This window comes from Saccostrea cucullata, unplaced genomic scaffold (genome assembly GCF_032062105.1).
Source record: "Saccostrea cucullata isolate Sc308-1 unplaced genomic scaffold, CSIRO_AGI_Scuc_v1 ctg356, whole genome shotgun sequence".
NCBI lineage: Eukaryota > Metazoa > Mollusca > Bivalvia > Ostreida > Ostreidae > Saccostrea > Saccostrea cuccullata.
Genome location: NW_026918279.1, coordinates 514,806 through 542,681, shown reverse-complemented (window position 1 = coordinate 542,681; position 27,876 = coordinate 514,806). Strand labels below are relative to the sequence as shown.

General features: G+C 33.5%; 2 protein-coding genes across 3 annotated transcripts; one reads left to right on the top strand and one right to left on the bottom strand.

The window, feature by feature from the left end:
• On the top strand, window positions 1-27,245 carry LOC134261772 (uncharacterized). Of its 2 annotated transcripts, none has more exons than XM_062744180.1 (3): window positions 1-108; window positions 23,400-23,479; window positions 23,894-27,245. In XM_062744180.1, the coding sequence occupies exon 3, from the start codon at window positions 23,916-23,918 to the stop codon at window positions 25,851-25,853; it is 1,938 nt and encodes a 645-aa protein (XP_062600164.1). In that variant the 5' UTR covers window positions 1-108; window positions 23,400-23,479; window positions 23,894-23,915; the 3' UTR covers window positions 25,854-27,245. The 2 variants fall into 2 exon arrangements, with proteins under 2 accessions (XP_062600164.1, XP_062600157.1); XM_062744173.1 differs by lacking the exon at window positions 1-108 and adding an exon at window positions 16,947-17,117.
• LOC134261511 (uncharacterized) lies at window positions 5,833-15,131 on the bottom strand. The gene is made up of 8 exons (XM_062743944.1): window positions 14,599-15,131; window positions 13,985-14,062; window positions 13,304-13,363; window positions 10,929-11,012; window positions 10,491-10,556; window positions 9,672-9,773; window positions 6,753-8,647; window positions 5,833-6,597 (listed from the first exon to the last, which is right to left on the bottom strand). Exons 1-8 carry the CDS (start codon window positions 15,005-15,007, stop codon window positions 5,833-5,835), a joined length of 3,459 nt encoding a protein of 1,152 aa, XP_062599928.1. The 5' UTR covers window positions 15,008-15,131.
• Window positions 27,246-27,876: the final 631 nt, after the last annotated feature.

Below are 27,876 nucleotides of genomic sequence, written 5' to 3'. Positions count from 1 at the left end.
GAGATCTACAGTTGTCGTGCGTGCGTTTGTACTAATTCTTCATGAAGAACTAGGTGGACCCTGATCAAACAAGATGTGAACAGTCAACAGTCATCTGTCGTAATAAAGGTAAGAACGTTTTCCTCCATAAAGCGAATTCAATGTTTTACCGATAAATATATAACTTATGTTCTTTTTGATGTACTTTTACAAATTCATAAAATTTCTCAAGATGTAGCATCAAATTTATCAATTTGAATTTAAAATTTAAATTAAATTTAATAACTGTGCGCAAAAAAAGTATTTTTTTTAAGTTGACATATTGGTTTTCTGTGCATTGTTCATCAATAAAAAAGATTAATATCTGAATCTAAGGTGGGAAGAATTATTTGATAATTTTTTTCCACGGAGCAGTTTTCAGAGAACAATATGTACTGTCTTGTCACCTGTATTCTTGTTAATGTTTGACCCTGGGGGAGTCACCTTCACCACATGGAGACAATCCTATCATTATGCATGTGTTGTACTACATACCTGTATACTTACTTAATTACTTATATTCATGTTCATCCATACACTCTGAAACAAAATGCTCGAATAATCATGATTGTAATACAGGTAAATTTTCATTATTTTTTTTTTTCTTATTATCAAAACTGCTACACGCATATCTTAAATTACTCTCCAAATTATTCATGAAAGATTTTATTACATGAATATTTATTGTGTTTGCGCATAATAAAGGCGAGATTCGCACACTGTTACTGTTACACCGTGAATAAAAAGTCCCTGTGGTTTATCTATGGGCGTGCTTCGCCTGGGCGCCCAAATGGATGGTTTTCTGAAGCTAGTACACTGAAAAAGTCAAAAAGTGAAAATGCTTGAAACGAAAAAAACAGAGACCTCTTGAATACCGGGCCTGAAATATCATATATCTACTACATGTCACCAAAATGTGTCATGATATCTGATCATAGTTATTGATCTAAAACAACATTCGATAAAAAAAAATCATTGATAGTTTCTTTTGTTTATAAATTTCCGAAGTGCATGTTGAACCTGTGTAGATCTATGTGTCTATCTTGTTTCCAATTTGAAGTCGAGCTAAATGGGAGGGGGGGGGGGCTTGAATCAAACTCATACCTCCTCTAAGTGTTCATATAAAAATCTAACCCCTTTACATAGTTACGCACCTGTCTCATCCAGATGTTGCATGTTATGATTGATCCCTAACGTATATATGTGCCGCATCTGGATGTTGATGTCAAATCTTAAGCGTGTGTATATACATGTAGCTACACTGTATAGTGTATACCTATGTATACATGTCTCATCCTATGTGTTCATATTTGCTACCAACGTACAAGGCTCGTCTAGATGTTCATATTAGCTACCCAAGTATGTACATGTCTCATCTACGGATAGGTGTTCATATAGCTACCTTCGTGCATGTCTCATCTTGAAGTTCATACATAAATCATATAATTCTTAAATCCAGTAGATGATATTTCATAGATGAAATGATGGTAATATAATCTTCTTGGTCTTGAACTTAGAATCGCCATATGTTACAAATCCCTTTTCACTGGTTTTGTTTTGTTTTTGTTTTTAAACAAAAAGAGTGAAGGAGGATTTAAATCTTAAGTCTAAAGATGATAAAATCATCCCACGCTCACAAAAACATCCAAATATAAAGTAGGATAAAAAAAACGTCCTCTTCATTGAAAACCCTTTAGAAATTGTCCTGTCAGCGAATGTTAATTTTATACAAAAAACATTGATGGAAATGAAAGATAAAGTTATTATTACGTAAATAAATGATTATGTTGTTGGGTTCCGTATTGAAAAAAATGAAAAGGGAAGTTTTCATGCCTTTTGTTGTAGGAGAAAATCATTGAAAGATTTTTTTAAACAACTTCCTCGCCTGTCTGCTTAAATGGCCATAAATTCTATAAAATTTACATTAATTTTTGAATGAGGAAAAATTGTTCCATTTGTTCGAGGATTGCATATGCAATATAAATTAAAGTGTTTTATGTATTTATTGATCTCATTTACACCAAGAAAGACTCTAAGCTATTGAAACCACTCTACCCGAAAGTGAACCCTTAATTTTCAAAATTCAGTTTCGTGAAATTAAATAAATATACCCCCTCCTACTCTTGCCACAAGAAAACCACGAAGCCTTGGATTTTTCCCTTTTCTCATCGTTCTTCTAAATAAGGTAAATCACAGTCTACATGGCGAAAAATGAGTTGTTTACTGTGCAAAGCGCAAATCCTATTGATACTGGTTTTGGTTTCGACATTGGGACATAGCAAAAAGAGAACAAATAGAGAGGTTTGTGCTCCTCGTTTAAAAACAAATTGAAAATTAACTCTCAATCATTTATCATTTTGGGTTTGTCAGCTTTAAGTTTTCTTGAATTTTATAGGGGGTCATACATTGCTTACTGTGCAATGCGCAAATCGTACTTTTTTGTTCCGAATTCGGGACATAGCAAAAAGAGGACAAATAAAGAGGCTTACGCACCTCACTTTTCCGAATTCTTTTTTGAAAATAAATTATCAATCATTTATCATTTTGGCCTGACACCTTAAATTTTCTTGAATTTGAATTTAGAGGGGGTCATACATTTTGCTTGGATAAAGGGCTTCAGAGAAAAAAAAATGTTTTATTTGAAAAATCCCTTTTCAGTCACGTGCTTATTTCTGCATGCTTTTTGAAGGCGGATGATGCATCTGTTGTAAAAATCGGACAGAAATTTTACAAAATCTGTTTTCTTTTATATAAATTAAAATAAGATTACAAGAATCTCCGGCAAGTGCTTGAATATATCACTGACAGCTTAAATATTTTTGAACCACTTTGAGTGTTTACCCATTAAATGCATTTTCTGCTTTGCACATTATAGCATTATAACGTGGTCATGCAGCCATCGTATAAACTCAGGTCTGATAGTATATAAACCAGTGCTGCTATTGTGTATCCCTAGATATATGATTCATGTTAGTTTTGTTCTATTAAGGCTAATATTCACTTTTCAAGAAATGAAATGTCAGATACAGCATCTGAAGAAGATCTTGTATTCACAATTCTTAAATACACCACCCATGCAAGTTCGAAAAGGTAAGGTAGCTTGTCCTGCTCCAAAAGCTTAAATCTGGTAGTGTCCATCCCTTGACACATGGCTTATTATTACTCGGGAATAGACTGCGAACGATCCTGCTCCAAACTTTCTAAATGGATATTCTTCTGGATAAATTATGTCAGATCCAGCACCCAAAACAAATCTAGCAGTATTCTTCTCTAGGCGCCATCATATATGTAAGTTGGATGTAGGTAGGGTTTATAGTTACGAGAGAAAAGACTTGCTCCGAAAACTTTATTATAACAGGGACGTTAACGCTAAAGCCGACGTACTCCAAAAAAAAAAAAAAAGACGGGAGTGAAACATATATCCTTCTCTACCTCCTAGCGTTGAACTGAAAATAATAAAGAATTTTTTAGAAATAAAAATGTACATGCTTTCCAATTAACACCATGCAGGTCGGCAAAGGATACTCACTCCTCCATGCCACCTGATCCCACCTCTGATGTTTTGGAGATCCGTGTTTACTACGTTCCTATTTTGTAATGTCTAAGAGCTCCAATACGTCCTTCTTCGTTATCTCCACACATTTCATGCATAAAAATGCTCATGATGGTACTTGTTTAACATCACCGACAGCTGTTTGATGCACTTTAAGTGAGCGTCTCAGAGAAAACCATGCAAAACATTCCACAAGCAAGGTTTATGTATTGATATCAATTTTTGTGTGCAATAAAGTATTGATATACCATTAAAATTACCACATATATTTTTTTCATTGTTGCCTTAGTTCACGAGTTACAGGCATGTTACTAAAAATAGAACTTGTAGTCAAATTAGGAGCTAAAAATCATGGAATCTAGACATATTTGAGGAAGTCTCAACAAATTATGACATTTCAAACATTGAAACTAATTGATAGGCATAAAAGTATGTTGCCTATAGTATCATTCAGGATAGTAAAATTTATTCAGAACTTATCCAGTCTAAGTGCAAAAAGGTCACAAATCGTCCAAAGTTCACATTTCCAAAAAAATTCAATTTTTATGAACTTTCAAATGACTTTTACAGGGTCCGTAAACGCTGCAATTTATTTTATTGCAATTTCACCTTAAAGTACAGACCATAATTAGGAAAATATAAAAAATCTATCTTTGGACTCTTCCAAGTAGGATAGATATGACGTCACGAACAATGCTATATTTTGACATACTACAAATCATGGTTTTACAGGGGAAAGTTTTAGTTTGCCTATTTATAAATATTTTTTAAAAAAATGTAATTTTTGTGTGCAATGTAGTATTGATATACCATTGAATTTGCCACATTTTTTTTTATTTTTGCCTCCGTTCACGAGTTAGAGGCATGTTACTAAAAATAGAACTTGTCAATTAGAAGCTTTAAATCATGGAATCTAGACATATTTGAGCAAGTCTCATCAAATTATGACATTTCATGCATTGAAACTAATTGATAGGCATAAAAGTATGTTGCCTAGAGTATCATTCAGGATAGTAAAATTTAATTAGTACTTATCCAATCTAAGTGCAAAAAGGTCACAAATCGTCCAAAATTCAAATTTCCAAAAAAATTCAATATTTAGGTACTTTCAAATAACTTTTACAGGGTCTGTAAACGCTGCAATTTGTTTAATTGTAATAACACATTGAAGTACAGACCATAATTAAAAAAATATAAAAAATCTGTCATAGGACTTTTTCAAATAGCATCGGTATGACGTCATGAAAATGCTTTAATTTGACGTTTTGCAAATCATACCAGTAATGAAAATGGTTAAAATAGCTCATATCTAGTATTCATAAATAAGCTCGAAATGTTTCAGCATGTCACTTTATAATATTTCAGAACAAACAGGACAACTATAACACAATTCTATGTAAAAAGGACTAAAACATTTTAATACAGAACATATATGTTGTCATAGGTAACGACATTATCTTGGTATATTTTTTCTTTGAAAATAGCAAATGGTCGGTTACTTATTTGAACAGGAAAAGTTAAAGTTAATCATATTAATAAACATTTTTTTATATACAAAATGCAAAGTGTTTAAAAATTGTAAGAAATGTATTTTTGCCATGTAAAAATAAAGAATATGTTGCCATGGAAATACCATATTCTTGGAGTTCTATCATTTACTTTGAAAAGGATGAAAATTAGTTTACTAATTCATTACACTTAAATCAGAAAATCAAGAAAAGTCTTATATTTACAAACATTTAAAATTAAAAATGGTTTACAAATAAACATTGGTGTACAAAAACAAAGAAAATTATGCAAATGTTGCCATGGAAACATCATTTTTTATAAACATTTTTTTCAATTTTTCAATTTTTCTGACATATTCAGGCAAGCTAGACTTCGAATACTATGAGAATACTTTAGATCGTTACCTTTGCTAATACACATATATATAAATATATATCTGACTTTAAGCAACTATTATTTGTGTTATGAAAGAGATACAAAACTTGAAAGAACAATTTTTACTAACATAGCATGAAAGCTACCATAGAAATGTTTACCAATTGGTTACCAAACAAAACAAAATTTTAAATATCTAGTGTTTAAATTGGAAATACATATATGCTAATAATATTCATATGCTAAGTGCATTTCACGAAATGCTGGAATTGGTATTTGTATCTTGAGAAATATCTTACACTATTTGAATAAATTTGCAAAATATTCACTTTTCACACCTACAAATTTATCAGAAAGGTTGCCATGGATGCACAAAATTATGTATTTACAGCATTCAACACATTTTCATACATAGCTGATAAAGTCTGATGATGTTCTTCTGCCTTGAGATTCATGACAATTTCTTGGAGATGTTCATCATTCACAATGCTCTCTGTATCCACTAATTCAACTGAAAAATCTGTACGTCTCTCTCTGACTTTGCACTGTTTCTTCTTATTATTTATGTAAGATGCAAACAAGTTTCTTAGCTGATTTGCAGTCAGCCACTCATGTGGCCTGAAGAGGCGACAACCATTTTCATCAGAAGCTTTTTTAAGTTCTCCACTTAAGGCTGCGTAGTTAGGGCGTTTTCCTGTCTTCTCACAGTTTTCAAAAATCTGCTTTACATAGTCTTTTACATTTAGCGAGAACCTGAGGCATTTACTTACAGATTTTAATGCCCACCCTCCTGAACTTTGGGAACAGGTATCATCACTGTGAGAGGTTACTGTTTCACAGATGTGAGTGTATTTGTCGCGAATGGCCGAACACTTCTCAGCCCAGATTCTTATTCCAGAATCAATCCCAGTTTCCTCTGCTTTTCTGTACAGGTGGTTCCCCAGAGCAAGATGTTTCTCGAGATTGGCAGACCTCAGATATTGTTTCTGACAAGAGGGATCTGGACAGGCATACAATTCATTATCCAGTTGTGTCTGATCCTGGTCCTGCTCATCGACAGCTTCACTTCTGTTGTTAGGGTTTCTTTTTCTCACACAAACTTGTCCAGTATCAACTGCATGTGACGGAAATTCTTCTAAAACCTATACCAGAAAAAATCCATAATCCATTAGTAATACTTAACTGAAAGAATAGCATTTCTACTGTATATTGTAGAATTTAAAAAAAAAACAACTATTAAAATAATTTGTGTAAATCCATACAAAAGTGATTATAGATTTGTAATTATGACAAGTACCTGGAAACCTTTCATTTCTCTCACATCAAGATGTTGATTTTTCAGGGGTTTTGTCTCAATGAGTCTTCCACAACCAACCTGGTATGCCTTTCTCCCAATTATTGAATCCATGTTAAATTCGAAGTTGTTCAGAAGGCTGACTTGAGGGATTTTGGATTTTATTTTTGGTTCCTCTGCATTGTCAATGGAGATAACACAGGCTTTAGTTCCTTTCAATCCATGATTGCTTTCTAAAGCTCTCTTCAAGTCTGAGGCAGACAGAACATCATTTCCTTCATCCAGATATCGGGCCACATGCATTCGACAGGAACCAGTTTTGCTGTCACAAAGATCTTTCCCAGATTGCGCTTCACTGAAGTTGAACTCTTTGATGGTAATAGGAAAATGGCAGTAATTCTGACTGACAAATGAAATTAATGGTGTACAGTGGTAGCATCCAGCATTGTCTGTCTTTAGGAAGATCTCTTGAAGGTTTGGAAATTGCTCTGACAGAGTTGGAAGGAGGTGCATAATGATATGAGCAACAGAAAACCAACCTTGATTTCCATTCTCGAGGATATGGATAAAGGTGTTCAAGTCGTAATGGTCTGGGAAGGTGCTAGCTGTTGCTTCAGGGTCACTCCTCTGGGTAATTAAACAGGATATATGCCAACTAATCCCCCTCTTTCCAAAGAAATTTGACTGTGTTTCTCTGTACTGGAGAGGAAGGAATTTCATGGCCCAATCCATTATAAGTAGTCCTTGGTTTAGGTCAAGGTGTTGTAAGACATCTGATCTTGCAAAGTCTTGATGAACAGTTCTGAGAAGATGAGCCTTCCAGTCCTTGATGGCTTTTGTGGTCATGACAATTTCATGCTGCAATTCCTCCATCAAATCCTCAGATGGTATTTGAACTGTTTCCATGGCTTCCTTGATGCATTCTGTAAGTTTGTCTGTCAAAACACAATAAGAGCAAGTGTCTGAATGTTCATGGTCACAATTACTTGAAAAGCATGTGTCTGCTGGATCACTCAGGGCATATATTGTACAATGATCACTGCATGATGAACTTCTGCTAAAATGACTCTTTGCATCAAATTTCAAATGCTGATTACAGATGAAGATCATGTCAATCAGATTCTCTTTTTTCTCTGTCTCCATTCCGTATTCACCAAGTCGTGTCACAACCTTGTGTAATGACTCCATGGCATCCATTCCAAGGGCTGTGGTGTTGTCAAGTCCATGCATTGCTTTCCTTTTTGATGCTCGACAGGCTTTGAGGATTCTGTACAATGAAGCACGGCTAAAAGTTTGGAAATCTGATTCCTTGCAATACTCTTGATAGTTTGCAATGATTCTGGCACTCACAGCATTTCTGATGACCTTTGGAATCTGCACCTTTTCTCCACTTGACAAATGTAGCTGTGTGGCACCAAAACCAAGAACCTGGGAAACTGAGGGCATAGATACATATTCAATAAAATGCAGCAGTTTTGGTCTGGTCAGACGTACTCTGTATATCTTTGGTGGATTCAGCATTTGTCCTGGTCCTATGACTGAGGCATGTTTTCTAGCTGCATCAATTTTGGACTGTGTAAGAGATGGTATAAGCTGAAGAAGCTTTTGCTTTGTAAAGTTGTTTACAAACAATGACAGGATCTGCTGTTGTGTTTTTCTGTCTGATGTGGCATGATAGGCATCTATCAACTGTTTTGTGGCTTTGTCTATTTCTTTGCTCTCATTTTCAGATGTTGGACAGATTTTGGCAAGAATGGTGTCTTCTTGTCCTGGGGCAATGATGGACAGAACTATCATTACAGCTTCTTTAGCCTTGCTGATATAGTAATACTTTGCAGACTTCGCTAATTCAGACCAAGGTCTTGTAAGCTGGGACTTTAGAGGTTGAAACTGATCTCCTGAAAGCAAAATAGTCATTGTTAGGATATAGAATGTAATTTGTTATATAAGGAGAGTAATCCTCTACTGGAATTCACAAACTAGAGGCCCATGGGCCACATCATTCATCTAGGTCAATATGGCCCTACTGTTCTTTATCAGCAGATTTCTTCTCCTACACATTCACATGTAAAGCTTTGATCACATTAGCCACACCCTCCCCCCAGGGTTCATGTTTTAAATGAAATTGAACCTTCACTACCTGAGGATACTTTCATATTCATATGACTCATAATGGCTTTGCTATTCTTGATTACAAATTCTTTTTTGTCCGCCACCCTACCCTGGGGAGGGGGGGATAATTTGAACAAACTTGATTCTACTCTACACTACATTCATTGACATGGATGCTTCTGACTGACTGATCATGACTTTGTTCTTAATGAGAATAAACTCAAACTCAGTTACTCAGATGTATAATTTTTTTCCATATTCCAAAGTACATATCTTTATCAAAAAATTACCAAAAAATAACTTAAATTTGCATACGATAATAAGAGTGCCATTGCCCTTACCCATTTAAAACACCAGTTATCGCCTGTGGCTGTGTTTATACACTAATTAGTGACCAATTACCTGGTATACAGCTTTTCTCACCTATTGCAGTCCTATCGGTGTATCAAAGTGATACGTTTTGTTTGTGTGTATTTTTTAAAATAAATCAATCAAGTACAATAAATCATTTTCATTGAACTCGATGTTTTTAAACATGCACTCAAAGCGTAATAAAAAACATTGGGGTTTAAAAGAAAATTAACAGACTTGTATTTACAATTTTACCGAGTACCCGATTACTTGATCCAAAAAACGTCCGAGTAACTGATTATCAAATATTGACCGATTGACATCTCTCTCTCTCTCTCTCTCTCTCTCTCTCTCTATATATGTATATATATATTTGTATGTAAAAACTTGATCCTCCATTGAAGCTCTATCCTACCTGGGGGGTCATGATTTGCATGTAATAACTCTTCTTACATGTACCTGCAAGTCTCTGCAAAGCTTCATTTAGTTTTTCTTTCGGTGTTTTGTTCTTTTCATACCAGTCCTGAGAAGAAGGTAGGGATGGGGTACAGGAACCTGTGGCTGGAAAGAAAAATTAATTGTTAAATTAATTAGTTTTATACTACAATGCCAACTAGAAGCAAGTAAGACAAAATGTGTAAATGCTACAAGAGGATGCTTCCAAATCCATATTACTAAATCATCGCTTAACTATTGTTATCAAGATTTTAAGATGTGGCCCCATCCTACCCCTGGGGGGTCATGATTTGAACAAACGCTGTGAGTTGACGTATGAGCCATATTGGATCAAGGGTAGAGAAGATGAGCTATGGAGAAGGATTTTTTATGTAACTTTGCTATGACCTTGACTTTAGACCTAAAAACATGGTTCAATGTCACTGCACACCTTTTACCCAAAGGCAATCTTTGGGTGAAGTATATTAGCCCAATTGGAACAAGGGTAGAGAAGATATGCTCTAGTGAAAGATTTTTCATATAATTTTGCTATTACCTTGACCTTAGGCTTAGACCTAGAAACATGGTTCAAGGTCATTGAACACCTTTAACTGATTGGGCCAAGAACACCTTTAAATGATTGGGCCAAGGACTAGGAGAGAGAAGATATGCTCCGGACAAGGGATCTGGGATGGACAGATGGACGGATGGATGGAAGGACAGGCAGACTGATCACTATGGGGTGCCCACAGAGTGGGGCCCTAATAAATTGAAGTAATATAGTACACTAAATAAAATACTTAGTTTACATGTAAGTGATTTCTGGCAGTATCAAATACTCACAGGAAATCTCAAACTCCATGTCTGTAGTTAAACTCCCTGTGAAAATTTCTTGTGAACATGGTACACCTATAATGAATTGATCATGTAATATCGAATGAATACAGTATATTGATAAAATAAAGTTAATATATTCTCTTGATTCTACTTTTACTGCAATCAGATATGACTTTGGATAAGAATGAATTTAACTAAATAAACTTAACCCTTAAAAAATCATGGTCAATTGTCATAATGATAAGTCAGATTTTGCACAGATTATATGTCTAGCCTTGCTATTTATATTTTATTTTCATTTATGATAATTACTTTGAAACAAAAATTTAATCGTTCTGACTTATTGCGGCATTATAGAGTTAGTTACATGTACCTCTATGACCATATTGATGGCTTTTTTACATTGGTAAGATGTACTATTTTCATTCATACAAGTGTACATACTGTCTTTATCCTGAATCTCAAATGCCATTCCTTGTTCATTTTCAACAATTTGGGTATCCACCAAGTGCGACTGTAGACATTCACCTAATGAAATGAACCAAATTCATTCAATTTCCTAGTGTGAAAATTAGCGACATCAATCAACCAAACTTGTAAGAGATTTATTAGGACCCGACACTCCAAACCACACTTTAAGTAGATATGTTTTTTGCATAGAGCAGATTAATATCTGATTTGAATTATGCAAGTAGTTGTAGAGTGTTTCGGCTATTAAGAAGCCTCATCAGGGGTCACGGACATAAATCATGGTGTTTGTTTTAGGTGAGACCGGATTATCTCGTCACCTATATTCTTGTGTTTGCTGTAAGCAATGATTGGTTGAGAATTAAATAAAGTTTTGCATTCTGGATTTCTAAGAATGGTGTTCCAATATTTTAGAATTCGTTTTTTCAGTCCTTTAACGCAAGGGTTAAATTTAGTAACCAGTGCTGTAGGGTTACGTAATGACTGTTCTTTAGTCTTTTTGATGATGAGTTTTGATCGGTTTGTGTTGACCGTTTCCTTGATAATAGGATCAATTTCCGAAGTAGAGTAGCCTCGCTTTGATAAGTGCGTCTTGAAGTCATTAAGTGTTGCATGTAATATTTCAGGGTCAGTGGTGTTTCTTGCGTGTCTAATGCATTCTCCTTTAATGAATCCTTTAAACACAGCTGGGCTATGAGCGCTCTGTCTGTGTAGATACTGAAAGTTATTTGTTGGTTTGATAAACGACTTGATATCAAGTTTGTTAAAATTTTGAAATTTCTGTCCTTTATAAGCTGTAGTATCAAGGAAGTTGACAGCAGATGGAGAAATTTCAAATGTAAATCTTAGATGCTTGTGACAGTGATTGCCGATATTAAAGAATTCTTCTATCTCTGGTTGCGTTCCATTGAATATTATGAAACCGTCATCACGGTATCTGCCGTGGAAGACAATTTTGCTGGCATGACGAAATTGTGCCATTATATGCTTTGTGATTTGATACATTCTGATGTCACAGATCTTGGACTGGGGACTGCCCCCATACTTGCTCCTATTATTTGTTTGTAATATTTTCCGTCGAATTCAAAGTAATTGTTTTCCAAGACGCATTTCAGTAAGAAGTTTAGATCCTCAGGGTCCGGATATGGAATGTCTAATTGCGTTTTATTGGCCTGTGTGTAAGCCTCATTTACTGATGAGAGAAGTTCGTTGAATTCCATGTTTGTGTACATGCTCGTCACATCATAAGTAATTAATATGCGTTTGTTGGCAGTGTGAGGCCTTCGATTTTGGTGATAAAGTCCGTAGTGTCTTTGATATAAGTTGATTGTTTTTGTACAATGGGTACAAGAAAGTAATCGCAATTTTGTCCTATTTTCCTCGTTGGCGTATCGCATTGCGAGATAATTGGTCTACCAGGTGGTAATTTCCTAATGCTGCACTGACCGTTTATTAGAGCATTGTAAATGTTTGCTTGTAATCCTTGTTTTATGCAGTCCATGATTAATGTGTTCATAATGCATTAGATTTATTTATAGCTATTAGAAGTTTAGGGGAGTAATAGATATTTCAAAGTTGCCAGAGGTAAACAACAAACTATATATGGCTATCTGATAATGTTTGCTAGAGGTTTGCTGCAAACTGTATATGGCTATCAGAAGTTTGCTGGAGATTAGCCGCAAATTATATATGGCTATCAGAAGTTTGCCGGAGGTTAGCCGCAAACTATATATGGCTATCAGAAGTTTGCCGTAGGTTAGCCGCAAACTATATATGGCTATCAGAAGTTTGCCGTAGGTTAGCCGCAAACTATATATGGCTATCAGATGTTTGCCGGAGGTTAGCCGCAAAACTTCACCAGAGGTTCACCATAAACCATATTAGGCTATCTCAAGTTTGCGGCAAGTCTACCGCAAACTTCATTTGCATGGTAAAAAGTCGCCGTAAGGTTGCTGCAAACAATCTGCAGTAACCTTGCCGCTAAGTTTGCGGCAGATTCGCCGCAGTACTTCGCCTGAAGCCCTATTTTTCGGTAAGGGCTTACATTTATGCTATAAATTTACTTTATAAGTGGTTTAAATTTATAGAGATTATAAATGATAAATGGATCAAAGCACAGATTATTGTATATGATATCTTCTGAATCTGCCAGACATACTTTCCTGTATTATTAAAACAATAGATCTTGAGAACTTTATAGTAAATTTTCATTGGAATACAATTAGATGTCCAAAATAAAGTCATGTAGTCTACTTACAAAGTAATTTCCAGAAAGAATGGCAAGAATGATGATAACACAATAGTGAATAATCACATACATTATCAACATAAAACAATGAAAAATATTTTACCTTGAATTTTTGACTGTGTGCATTTGCCTCTAATTGTTGTACAAATTTGTTCACACCACTCTGAAAGTAAAATAATGTGATCTTCTAAATATGTACTTTTTTTTAATAAAAAAAAAAATTCAATTTGTCAGGAATGGCACAAGTTGCATGCCATTGTGCAATAATGTACTAAACTAGCAAGGTATATTGCATACCATATACATGCTATATTGCATATCATATACATGCAGCACTGAAGTTTCAGAATTTCATGAGTTTTATAAAAAATGTCCAAGTACTTTCTACTTAACAAAGGATTTTGTCTTATATGTATAAAATCATTAAGCAAAGAACCCTTTGTCATTCTCAATTTTTTTTCCTAAAATTTCAGGCTCATAGAAAGCAATTTCAGTTGGGGGAAAGGGGAGCAAGGCCAATTCGTTTGAGTTGGGGGCACTATCAATTAACAAAAATTTCTTGAACAGGCTAAAAAAAGGTCATCAGTTGTGAGGGGTCACATGTATATATATATAGTAGCTAATTTTGCTACAGTATTCTATACATGGGGAAAATTATTTCCTAGTAATAACCCCCCCCCTCCATGGCCATGCATTTAGAATCTGAAAATTGTTTACATGTGCAATATGCATATTAGCTACATGTAGCTAATGCATAGTTAACAAATATAATATTAGTAATTACCAAGTTCTTCCACAAACTCTAAACTGTAAGATGGAGAGACATTCTTCTTATGTTCCATTGAGCACCTCTTGCATATTGCTACAAGACAAGTAAATAATGCACATTATGTCAAAGTACAAGTACACTCTTTTAAACAGAACTTAATTTAAGGCATATACACATCACTATTTTTAAATTCAATTCCATTAAATTTCCTAAGCTTAACATATGTATTATAAATAGTGATCACCTGTTGTACACAGTTTTTATAATTAATATTTTATTATATAGCTTTCAATGAGTGCCTTAATTTAGATTACAACATTTAATGCAGTTTCCAATAATGGGCCTAAATGACAATCTCCTTTTTTCATTTAAAAAAATTATAATGGTTTATGTAATTTTCAAATAAATTCCTAACATACCATATAAGTCTTTTTACTTGCATGCAGTGATCTGTTTGTAAATCACTTGTCATTTTCTCAAATTACTTCATGTATAAGCTCTTTATTTTTCTTGAATTTATAATTATTTACTGTAGATTTATTCCACTCTTCATTACATAATTCAATGCACTTTTAAAATAATCATTTATTGAAAAATTGATAACTAGGTTCACAATAATTATAACCAACCTGACCCTACTGGTAATATTTGTTTTGTCTTTAACCACAGTTCTTTGCACAACGTTGGACTGGCTCCTCTGTCTGCTTTTATCTTTCCCTGATGACTAGGATAAGAACAGGTTCGCCTGGGTCTTTTCCATCTTGCCCCCAACTCTTCACGGTGCTTTATGCATATTTTCATCGATAGAACGGTTTTATCAACCGTGAAATACCCACTTCGATATAATATTAACATATACTCAGGGCATTTGTGGGCATCATAAACATGCTTGTGTATAATTTCTGCACTTTGCAGAGAATATAGATGGTTCAAAATATCTCTGTCACATTCATAAATATGAAACATTTCGGCAAAATCACAATCAGATTCACCATCATGAAAGTCACACACAGGTGGTGCTTGCAAATGAACCTCCATTTCCAATTATAAATAAATCAAATCAACAATAAAAATAATGGAAGTCATTCTGGTTAAAATGATCTGACCACAGAGATCTTAAAAGTTTAACCAAACTCATCATGATCACTGTTTTTGACCTCCATTTGACTTCCCTTCTCTTTTCTACCTCCTCTGCCTGGAGATTGCATTTAAGGGGAGGTAAATCTCATAATACTTTTCATAGACACAAAACTTATCTACCCGATTTAAACAAGGAATATATTGATTTAACAAGTATTTATGGCCAGAAAATATTTTTTTTTTAATTAATTCAAAATTTTAGAAACGTTTAGGGTCTAAATGTCTAAAATATAGATAAATTCAAGAATGACCTAGAATAGGCTTATTCCATAAATGTATGGGTCAATGTTAATCAATTGTGCAGTAAACCTTGAGAGTCCAAAGATGGATTTTTTTCCAGATTTGATTTAGGTCTTCTAGTTTTATAATCTAGTAACAAGGAGAAAATACAAGCGTTTACGGGTATATTTATACCTAATTCAAATTTGGCATTTTCTGAGGCATCTAGCAAAGGTGTAGATATGCCAGTTTTCTAAATTCTACCTAACCTTTATTAAAGCAGTACTGTCAAAGCAACTTTGTTTTATTGAAAGAATAAGACATAGATAACTTACATATAAATACAAAGTTTGTATGAATTGTTCTCTTATTTTCATGTTTTGCATACATGTTAACTCTCCCGATTTAGGCGGGAGTCTACCGCTTTTTCACTCCATCTCCCGCCTACCGATTTAATTCAGAAATCTACCGCTTTTCTACAAAAGCTGCGTCTAAAGTATTTTTGGTTCGCTTGGGTATCCATTTTTGAAGCCACTCTCATAAAATCTCGCTAGATATCGCGTGATTTGACTCGGAATCATACAAACGCTTTTTTTGTACATAATTTCAAGCACGGATTTGACAACGACAACAACATAAGACTACCAGTGATTACATTGGACATGATTGGTTACGATAAATTAATCAACATCCCTGCCATGAGAAAGGAGATACGGCTTTTAAGAATTAAATGAAAACATTTGACATCGTCTTTAAAAGGACAGAAGCTCACAACTTTATCAATAAAGTCAATAGAAATCATTCGATTAACCAAGCCATGTGGCAATCTCGACTTTCGTTTTCGATCATCGCGGGAAATCTGATTTATACTACGAAATATACGAACTTGTTTTAGATCTAGATTAAACAATGCCATCATTTGTTTTGTTTAAAAATTGAATGAACATTCAGAATTATTGCTTCTAGGCTATTTCAGCAAAGATCACTCTTCAAAAGGCTATATGTAAAGCAACCAATCCAAGCAAAATGATGAGCATGAAAAATATTTGAATTTGTACAATTTATGTCAAACTTAAGGTGTTTCTGTCTTCTTATTGCTGTTGATATTTAAGATTAATTAGTGTAGGTACATGATTTCATTTAAGGCTTATAATATACATGTATATTACATGAAAGATATCGATAATCAAAGCGTTAAACAACACGCGCGCAATGCTACCGCTTTTGAGGTCTGAATCTCCCTCTTTTTCATCACAATAGGTTAACATGTATGTGTTTTGGTACTCAAAATATATCGTTTTTAGTATTTTTTTCACAATTTTCAAGGGATATTTGGGCCATTATATAAAATAGGTCAAAGCTAAAAATAGAACAACATTGAGGGGTAATTGAATTCAAAATTTGGACTTTCATGGGATGCTCTTCCAGTTTTATACCAGTTTTAAAATATTTGAGATGTAAGCTTGTGGACCATTTTTGCCATTTTGCATGGTTTTCTCTGAGACGCTCACTTAAGTGATAAACATTCAAAACACTTTATAAGTATATCCTGCTCTGCATGCACGTGTAGAAATATGATATTATGTATGTAAGGACTCGGGTCACGTTATCGAGTTGGACAGCCCTGCAAACCCGGTAACTAAAAAATGGACAATCTAGATTAAATACGAAGACAAACAGGAGAGATAACTTGTGATCAATAAGAATTCATTCATTTTGATAAGAGGAAAACTAAGTCGATAGCCATATGTTCCATTTGACTTTGGACCTTTAACATGGATAGTACAGTGTACGAATGAATTTTATATTTTTCCGTAATTTAATATTTACCGCATTTTCATGGAAACAGAATAGATAACAATATTTCATTTTGATTTAAAGGTAAGTTAAATTAATTAAAAGGTTTTTGTAACCCCCGCTTAAGAAGTGGATCGAAGGGGAAACAGTGATTCGGACGTCCGTCCGTCATTCTGTCCGTCTGTCTGTTATGCTTTGGGGCACCCATCTCTAATCCGCAACTCCTCTTATACCACTGAATAAAATTTAATGAGACTTTTACTGAATCTTTGTTACATAGTGCTCTTGTGCACCCTCTATTTTACTTGATCGGACACATATTTCGGGTTTCCCACAGCAAAACATGGACACTTTCATTTTTTTCTACAATGTTGAAGGGTATCCATCTCCTTATCCGCAACTCTTCCGGTACCGCTGAAAAAATCTAATGATATTTTCACATATTCTTTATTACATAATGCCATTGTGTACCTTTTATTTTACTTTTTTGATCTTACTCTTATTTCGGCTCTGCCAGAGTAAAATATGGACTTTGATATAATACCGATATTGGAGAACGAGGGTATCACTTAGGGAGGTCAGTGCTCATGCATGCATAGTGCCTCTATTTCTTCTGAATCGATTTTTCAAAGTTTTAATTTAAAGTGAAAAATCGAGTAACTGATTCAAAACATTTTACTCTCATTTCTTAAAAGAATCTCCTTTATTCTTCGTTTTTAAATATATAATAAGAAAAATAAAATAAAACTAGCCTAATATGCCTTTGTTTTATTTTTTCTTTATGATTAAAATGAACAAAATTATTTTATTTCGAAGTAATGGTTCATAGGATGTAGCGTAATTTTATTTATTCTATGCTGTTTACAACGACATGGATTTAAGATAAGGTATCTTCAGTAATTTTTTTTAATTAAATATGAAAGTATTGATTCCCAAAGGGAGCAAAATAAAATATGTCTTTAAAAGTGTTCATAAGCCCCAGCTCTTTTCGGTCATTATTTTTGTGCAGATTTCAGATGGTGAAGTGTTTATTTGGGTGTTTGCCCCGTTGCCTTGATGTTCATTTCTAAAGCCTTTATCACTGCGATAACAACGGAATATCAACAAGCTTTTGACGAGCCATTCTGATAAAAGTCGTTTTAAGTTCAGATAATTATTCATAGGGTTACAAACTGTACCTCTTAAGATTAATTTGAAGTAAAAGTTCTGTTTTCCGGCTTAGATTTTTTAATGAATTGCTTTGTCACATATATTAAAGTTTATATGCATGTAGCAGTCAAGAAGTCTTATGACGAATTTAAGAATAATAGGAATTAATATACAATAGGTTTCCATAGATTTATACCAAACAGGAAACACACACATTGTCAAAAGTTTAAGATTTATCGCCACTTGCAGACAACAAACACTAAAACTTTTCCTTTCATTTCTTTATAATGCACGCATTTCGAGTGAATAGAGACCTCCTACACATTTCATGTTGCACTCGTTTTAACTTTAAACAGAAAGTTCTGGTATCCCGAACAGTCCGACTGTGTCACTGAATTCTTCCTTAAACTACTCTTACATTTCAAACAATACCGGTAGCCAATTCATCTTTTGAAACAGGAATGGTCGACAGGCCTACCTTTTGAAATTTTTATATTCTAACTATTTAAATGGAACAATCAGAGGTTTTGAAGAGAAAAAGACATCTTTATAAGAAAACCTGTACCCCCGAATTCTCAATACTTTTTCGGCATGACAACATTCATATTTTGTAATGTGATTTAAAGTTTAGGAATTTCTATTTCCTCTTAGGGGGCGTCTAAGGTTTTTGAAAAAGATGGGTTTTCTTCCTACCAGAAACGCCGTTCCCTCTACTTTTTTTATTGTTTTACAGGAGTCCGTTCCCATGTTGGAATATGAATCGAAGTGTCCTGTAGATGTGCGAAAAGGTTTAAGAATTATTATTATCATCTCATCTTGGGACGATTGGGTATCATAAAACTTTTTTCTTCCACTAAAAAGTAAGTTAGACTTAAATGTTTTGCAGCGGTCCATCTATATTGGAATATAATTCATTTGGCAATGTTCTTTAGATGTTAGATAAGGTTTCAAGAGTTTCAATTTTTCAATCGGGAGGTCATAAATCAACATTTTTCTACAAAATCTAGTTCTCTCTACATCTCAATTTTTAGGTCACCTGAGTAAACTCAGGTGACCTATTGCTATCCGTTTCCGTTTGTCGTCGTGCGGTGTGCGTCGTGCGTCGTGTGTTAACATTTGAACATTTTCAGCTTCTTCTCTACAATCGCTCAACCAATTTCAACCAATTTTGGCATAAAGCATCTATGGGTAACGGGGAACAAAAATTGTGAATTTCATGGTCCCTGACCCCCTGGGGCCTGAGGGGTGGGGCCAAAACCACTAAAATTAGTGCAATCTTTAAAAATCTTCTTCTTTACTCCTGGACATCAAGCAGTCAAACTGTTGGCATAATTGTAATCAGCATTGAGTCCTCTACCAAAATTGTGAAATTCATGGCCCCAGGATCAGGAGTTCTAGTGCTAGGGTAGGGCTTCATAGATTATATGGTGAAAATGCATTATTTCTTTGAAAATCTTCCTCTCTGCTCCTGGGTAATAAATAAACAAAGTAAGTACATAGTTATGATGAGCAAGAGTGCCTCTTCCAAAATTGTGAATTTTATGGCCCCAGGGTCAGGGATTCTGGTGTTAGGGCGGGGCTCTATTTATTATATAGTGAAAATCCATTAATTCTTCGATAATCTTCTTCTCTGCTCCCGGGTATTAAATAAACTAACTAAGTACATAGTAATGATGAGTAAGAGTGCCTCTTCCAAATTTGTGAATGTTATGACCCCAGGGTCAGGGGTTCTGGTGTTAGGGCGGGACTCTATTGATTTTATAGTGAAAATGCATTAAATCGTTGAAAATCTTCTCTGCTCCTTGGTATTAAATAAACTAACTAAGTACATAGTTATGATAAGCAAGAGTTCTTCTTCAAAAATTGTAAATTTTATGGCCCCATGGTCAGGGGTTCTGGTGTTAGGGCGGGGCTCTATTTATTATATAGTGAAAATGCAATAAATTCTTTGAAAATCTTCTCCTCTGCTTCTGGGTATTAAATAAACTGACTAAGTACATAGTTATGATGAGTAAGAGTGCTTCTTCTAAAACTGTGAATTTTATGACCCCAGGGTCAGGGGTTATGGTGTTAGGGCGGGGCTCTATTGATTATGTAGTGAAATCCATTTATTCCTTGATAATCTTCTTCTCTGCTCCTGGGTATTAAATAAACTATTCAATATTCAGTGATATAAATAAACTAAGTAAGTACATAGTTATGATGAGCAAGAGTGCCTCTTCCAAAGTTGTGAATTTTATGGTCCCTGTTTCAGGGAGTTTTGCCATTTGGTGTAGGGTGGGGGGCACTTTTGATTATACAGTGAAAATACATTAATTCTTTTAAAATCTTTTCCTTTGTTCATGGGTATTATGCCAATGATCCAAGTATATATATTTATGATGAAGAAAGGTGCATCTAGCAAAATGGTTAATTTTTTGCCCCCTGGATCAGAGGTATGGGGGGGGGGGGTTACATAGCCTCTGGTTTACAACACGAACCGAATTCAATTGTTGGAAAGTTGTTACATGATACTCAGGTGACCTATAAGGCCCGTGGGCCTCTTGTTTTTTTTTTTTGTTTTTTTTGTTTTTTTTGTTTTTTTTTTTTGTTTGTTTTTTTTTTTTTTTTTGCAGTAGTCAATTGTCTTCTGGGAATATGATAAGAATTTCGAAAGTTTATTTCTTTTTTCCTTTGTCGCTCAAAATCCTATACATATTGAAAAAGAAACGTTGAAGTTAATAATTATAATAATTCGTTCCAATTTGATTTATAGTAAATTTACATACTAGTTAAAGTAAAAATTGAAATCAGGGATACAGGTACGTGCCGGGCCGTGATTTTGAATCAAAATGACAAGATATTCAGAACTATCAATAGGAGTGTTGTAATAAATTAAGCTTATATGCCGTCATCTAGTGAAGAGGATCAAATTAAATAAAATTCCAAATATGGTCTGCTGATCTTTATTGTTTTTCACTGTTGACGTCTCTCCATTGCAGTGGCTGCAACGTTATTGTTGACAACTTACATGAACGATCACGTTACACGAACGATCCAGAACGATAAACGCACGATTAAACCTGTTACACGAACGATCCTTCACGCACACGATTCTACACGTTACACGATCTTACACGATTGCGAACGCAAACGCACGATTCTTCACTCAAAATAGTTCAAAATATTTAGGAATCGATATTTTCAAAACGATTAAATACGGCTTAATACTAATTTAAGATTTCAAAGAATTATCAATATTACACTGTATTTATGTAGTTATTAATGTTTTTTGCTAGTTTGAAAAGGGGTGCTTTTTAATACTGTGAAACCCCAATCTTCACTCAAATTCAAATGTTATTGGCGCTATCCATCATAAACGCACTTACTGCATTTTTTAAAATGTTTAAGTGAAAATGCACAATTTTAAGATTTTTCTTCTGACCATTTGAAGGTCGGGTTCACCTGTATTGTGTTACTTAAGGGTAAGCATCCATAAGAACCATCTGATGCGTAAACTTAATTATTCATTTTACATATTTTAAACGTAATGCCAGAGCAGTTGTATGATAAGTAAAGCATGCAGTGTAGATGTTGGATATATCCATTTTAAAAGCATCTTATAGATAAGACCGTCGTACCTGTATGTATAATTTTGCGACGTCTCACCAAGTTCATATTGTTTTCTAGATGCGGATATCAGCAATTACTTCTTCAAAAAGTCTCAGCATGACTTGTTATTGAAGACAAATTATATAAACTGAATATACTTTGTCCAAAATGAAAAAAAAACAACTTATTTTTAAACTCGTTACATCACTTTTCAAAATTTTATTAACACATGCAATATCCTCATTGTTTTGTTGAGTACAGGGAAACTACACCGAACAGTAACACATTTGTCTAAAACTTAAATAACAGTAAGAGAAGACACAGAAAATTAGAATTCATTCTTTGTTAATATTTTATTTTCGAGTTTTCTCTTCTTAATAGAGTTGCGATATTTAGCAAATCAAAATAATAAACAATGTAGGTATTGTACATTAATATTTCACTGACTTTTAAGAATACTGTTTACCGAGTACTTGCCGATACTCCTCTGTTTAAAATTCCTAATGGCGTAGTGGCATACATGGCTTGGTCTGTAGACTTGATGAGCCTGATGTCAACCATCTACAATTTGGCCTTCCGTATATATAGATATTTAATATTGAAATCTCGTCATTTTAAGAAATAATGATATAAAGAAGAGTATACAATGATTTGTTTTTATGCCCGCGGATCAGAAGATCCCGGTGGCATATTGTATTTGTCATGTCTCTCTGTCTGTTTAGCTGTCTCTCTGTCTGTCTGTTTATATTCAACATTAATCTAGCCCATGACTATTGAGTGGTTTTGGCTACGGCTTTCGTATTTTACAGGTGTATTCACTGTGACAAGACCTTTCTTTTGGTATCACAAAATTTGACCTTTTGACCTTGGAATTTGACCTACTTTTACAAAAATATACGAAACTTTAACCTTGGCCATTTTTTTTTGAACTGTTGGAGCTAGGGCTTTCATCCTTCACATGTATATTCATTGTGACAAGACCTTTAAGCTGGTATAAATAATTTTAACCTTGACCTAAGAGTTTGACCATTATTTTTAAAAACCTTATTAAGAAATCAATTAACAATTAGCACTTAAAAAGTTATATGTTTTGTTGCGACAATACACAATAAAAAGGCATATTGATAAATTAACATTGATGTACAGTTGTAAAATTCAAGCTTATTATTGCTAAATCTAAGATTTTGAAAGTGAAATAAAAGCAACATGAAGTTGTAATTAAATTTAATTGACAATGCATTAAAGTGAAACCATTCGGTCTACATAAATTCAAAGCGATAAATTTACAAATTTTGGATGGGGTAATGTTTGGACAGGAGAGATTCCGTATGCACTCGTTTACAGTGCATCTGTTACACTGTTGAAAGATTTCCATTGTCTGTGATTTCTATATTTGATAAATGATACTTGTAAAAGTGAATCAAATATTAAAAAGTAAAATATTTGCTATACATATCATGGTCTTTTGTTTGTTAATGTCCTATGCAAATGTGAAAAACACAGAAATATATGTTATTTCATTCTTTTAAGATAGGCATTACCAATGGATTTTTGGACAGTTTTCATCACTTCTATCCAGGAATGTAAAATACATATAGAAAACAACTAATGGAGGTAAACTTTTGTAATTTTATTTTATATATTAAAGGTACTGGAAATATACAATTTCAAAAATATAATTTGTAACTCAGTAAATATAGATAAAGTGCGTCCTTTATTCTTACTTTTACTTTTTGTTACATGTACTTTTAGGCAACAATCAGTATAAAAGAAGGACTTTAAACATTGATTTACTATAATGTTTAATAAGAAAAAAAAGAAAGGAAAATGAAGATTTGTTAAAAAAAATTAATGCAAGTCCAGAATTTACAGTATTCCTATCCATATATCTTCCAAGTTCGAGATTGTAAAAAAAATGGTTATGAATGCATTAAATGTCTTTCATTCATTGCAGACGTTCTTCATGTTCTTTTTCGAAGGCATAGGTGCTATTTTTTTTACCAAATGCAATTTTTGTGTCTTTTCCAGATTGCAGCCCCTCTTTTAGAATATGATGGCGAATTATCAAAAGATAAAACGATTTCTCTACCTCCTCTGCTTCTGTATCGGGACTTCATGGTATATCGTGCTAAAGTATTACTATGACAATGTGGAAATTACATATCATAATACCAAATCACACCTGGCTTGTGTTTTACCTGAGAATTTAAATCCATTCGATCCGGGTGTGATGAGGTTTATTTGGGATGTGTCACCAATTAAATGTGCTAACTGGCCATCTCTTGTTTATGTCGATTCCCAAGGACTCCTACAGAAGAACCGAACAGCAATGTTTAATCATGCCAGATCAGGTGACCTGACCTGTACATATCAAATTGTGACTAGGAAAAAAGGAGATATGGAAGTAGTTTTGGAACCGGAAGTGACGTTTAAATCTGGCGATTATGTTCCTGCTGATTTCTTTTACATTGTATGTAAAAGTGCTGATGGAAAAATTGTGTATAGCAATATGCATCATGGTATCAATAATAGAAAAACATTACAAAAGAAAAAAGAGATAAATTATGAGAAAGAAAAATTTAATGTGTTTATTTATGGAATTGATGCTGTATCGAGACTGAACGCAGAAAGGAAATTACAGAAGACTATGAAATATCTGAAAAATAATATAGGAGCTTATGTATTTGAAGGATATACAAAAATTGGTGGAAATACTTTTCCAAACATAGCACCACTTTTGACGGGTAAAGCCATTGATGAACTCCCAAGCACGAAAGATTTTCTTGACGATTTTCCTTTCCTCTGGAAAAATTTCTCAAAACAAGGCTATGCAACATTTCACGCAGAAGATTGGCCAGAAATATCTACTTTTAACTCCGGATTAAAAGGATTTAATAAACAACCCGTTGACCACTACATTAGACCAATGTTTCTTGCCTTCGACAAAGTATCATTTTACAAAAATAAATTGGACCAAGCACATATGTACCTTGCCGATAAGGGTATTCGAATCAGTAGCCAGGGAGGTCTTTGCTTCGGTAACACACCGAAATTTAGAATCATCATTGATTATTACAAACAGTTTATTGAACGTTATGGAGAAAAACTTAAATTTGGTTTAAGCTGGAATAACGAACTCTGTCACGACTACCTCAATAATCTTCAACTAGGAGACGATGATATTTTTCAATTCGTTTCTTGGATGCATACAACAGGTAAACTTAATAACTCAATATTTATTTTCCTAAGTGATCATGGATACTTAATGAATGAGATTCAAAATACTTTTGTCGGTAGATTCGAAGCACGCATGCCCCTGCTTGCTATATCTATACCACCTGTTCTAAAGCATAGATATCCACATATACATGAAAATATGCTTAAGAATACAAAGCGTTTAATTACTGTGTATGATATTCATGAATTTTTGAAAAATGTTTTGCTTAGTGATTTTGTGCCGAAAAAGGAAAAGTTTACAAACTTTTTACCACGGGGGATTAGTCTCCTTCAGGAAATCCCCAAAACTAGATCTTGTAAAAGTGCTCACATTCCGGAACATTTCTGTCCGTGCTATTCTTCTCAGGAAGTGGAACCTAGTAATCCCACAGTTCGAGACATGGCTCATTTTATTACTTCTAGACTCAATAAAAAACTACAACATCTTGCACCAAAATGCGCTGAATTGAAGTTAAAAAGGGTAAATAATGCCTCCGTTGTTGACTCAAATCTTGTCAAGACTCCCTCGAGATTTACATTACGTAATTTGATGTATCGGTCTGATATTGACGGCAGACTTCATCAGAGGTTTATCATTTCTTTAACTACAACCCCTGGAAACGCAAAATTTGAATCGACTGTGGAAAGAGATGCTTCAGGTCACATGACAATTTTAGATGACGTCATTACTAGAACAAATATGTACAAAAACCAGTCTGCGTGTATACAAGAAAGGTTAATGAAGCCATTTTGTTATTGCTCTAGTCCATAAATTTATATAGGTTTATATTTTTATAACATTTTTATAAAATAAATTACAATACATGGTGCTTTTATCATTTATAGGATTGAAAAAATCCCAATATTTTATAAGTCTTGTACGTGTACTTTCACTTGCAATTATAGGAATGCAGTCTTCTTTATTTAAAGATTTGTTTACTCTTTATCCTTAATTAGCATTTAATTATGAAATATGCATTCATTTGTTTTCTTTCTTACCATATAATGTTTTCCATATATTTGTGATCTATATATATATATATACCAGATAGAAATATAAAATGTTCTAGCTTTTTCGTGTTCCTCAAAGACTGTACATGTACAGTCATGCTCAACTTTGCGATTTATGTTCATTAATTTGTTCTTGAAGCAGTTAGATGCTCATTAAGTTTTGCTTTTTTGATGATTGATGTTTTAATTATTTTGTAACTAATGGCCAACATTTGGGCCTTTTTATTTTATCTATCAATGCAACTAGAATAAAATACTCCTTCATAGTTATAGATTTTTTTTGATTTTTGAGATCGAATGCTATTTTTGATTTTCACCTTTTTCATTTATATGATTAATTTGTCCTTCTCTAACATTCCAATTCTACAATGTTTCAATTTAGTGTTTTATTTATCATCTTTCTATAGAATTTGTGTACTGTTCAGTTAAACTTCTTATTTAGATTTTATTAACTGATAAGGTGCTTATTTAAAAGGGTATTCATGTAAAAGTTAACTCCCTCTTGTGTACTACTAGCTTTCAAACCTCCTTACATACGTTTTTTGAAAGACTAATTTTAATTTTATATTTTATTTATGTACAATGTACATGTTTATGAATGTAAGACAAATTCCCTGACCTCCGTTTTATTTGTAACAATCATATTTAGCATTAGATATCTAACAATCTCTTTTAAATAATGCATTCCAAGGACAAAAAGGACAACTTTTCATACAACGATGAACAATTAGAACATGAATTTTGAATGGTTAAATTGACGTGACACTATACATACACAGACTTTGACAAGATGGAATGACATGGTAGAAATGCAGAATGTGGAATAATTACACAATAACCGGTTATCTTGTAAATCAATTAGAGCAGTTTAGAACAAAGAATTTAAAATTTTGTAAGCTGATCGACTTGTTGGATTAGTTAATCTTGTCTATAATGATGTTTAAAAGAATGTGTAGCAATTGTTTATCGACCTTTGGTGATAAACATATGGTGATAAGCTGAACAAATGTCAAAAATTGAAACTATCACATCGATATTGTATATCTTCAGCTTAGTGAATATAATTTATGCATTTCATCTTGGACTAAGCAACAATCAGAATTATAAGTGCCTTTATGAAAGGTTATTTATTTATTAAATTTTTTATAATATATATGTTTTTGTATTGTTTTTATTGAGTAGTTCAATACCTGTATCGAGAAAATAAAATTTCTGCTATTTTATTGATTAAGATGCCAAAAAAAAAATGAAATAGGGAAATACCAAGATTTATTGATACAAGACGTTTATGATTAAAAATAACTGAAAAAGATTTTGTTTGTATTGTTTTAATATATCTCAAAGACGATAAATAGAAAATATTGACCGAAGGTTATGTCAGTCTAAATCAAAGATATGCATGATATATGCATCAACCAAATGCATATCGACTTATCACAAGGTCTCATTCGTGAGTGAAAAGTTTCAAATGGAAGAAAAACACATTACTTGATACATTGACATAGAGTATAAATTTGCTTTGTTTCTACATATCAAAGATGTACTGAAATCAGTGCAACATTTTGATACGAGTTGCGTAGAATTTTGAAGTTGAAGAAATTACGGCAGACGGTGGAAGTAATACACTAATAAGTGTATTAGCCCAGCAATTATACGTTACGTCAAACTTTTAATTATACACATCTGCGTATTACTATATATGCGATAATACTGGTAAGCATTTAAGTATTTAATTAAGGGTATTTCGGTGATATAATATCTAATCGTATAACATGGGCTATCTG

Coding starts and splice junctions, on each gene's coding strand:
- LOC134261772 (XM_062744180.1), top strand. CDS start 23,916: ATGATGGCGAATTATCAAAAGATAAAACGATTTCTCTACCTCCTCTGC.
- LOC134261511 (XM_062743944.1), bottom strand. CDS start 15,007: ATGGAGGTTCATTTGCAAGCACCACCTGTGTGTGACTTTCATGATGGT. Junction 10,557..10,928: donor TGAGATTCAGGATAAAGACA/GTATGTACACTT, acceptor AATTCATTATAG/GTGTACCATGTTCACAAGAA. Junction 9,774..10,490: donor CATGGAGTTTGAGATTTCCT/GTGAGTATTTGA, acceptor TTTTCTTTCCAG/CCACAGGTTCCTGTACCCCA.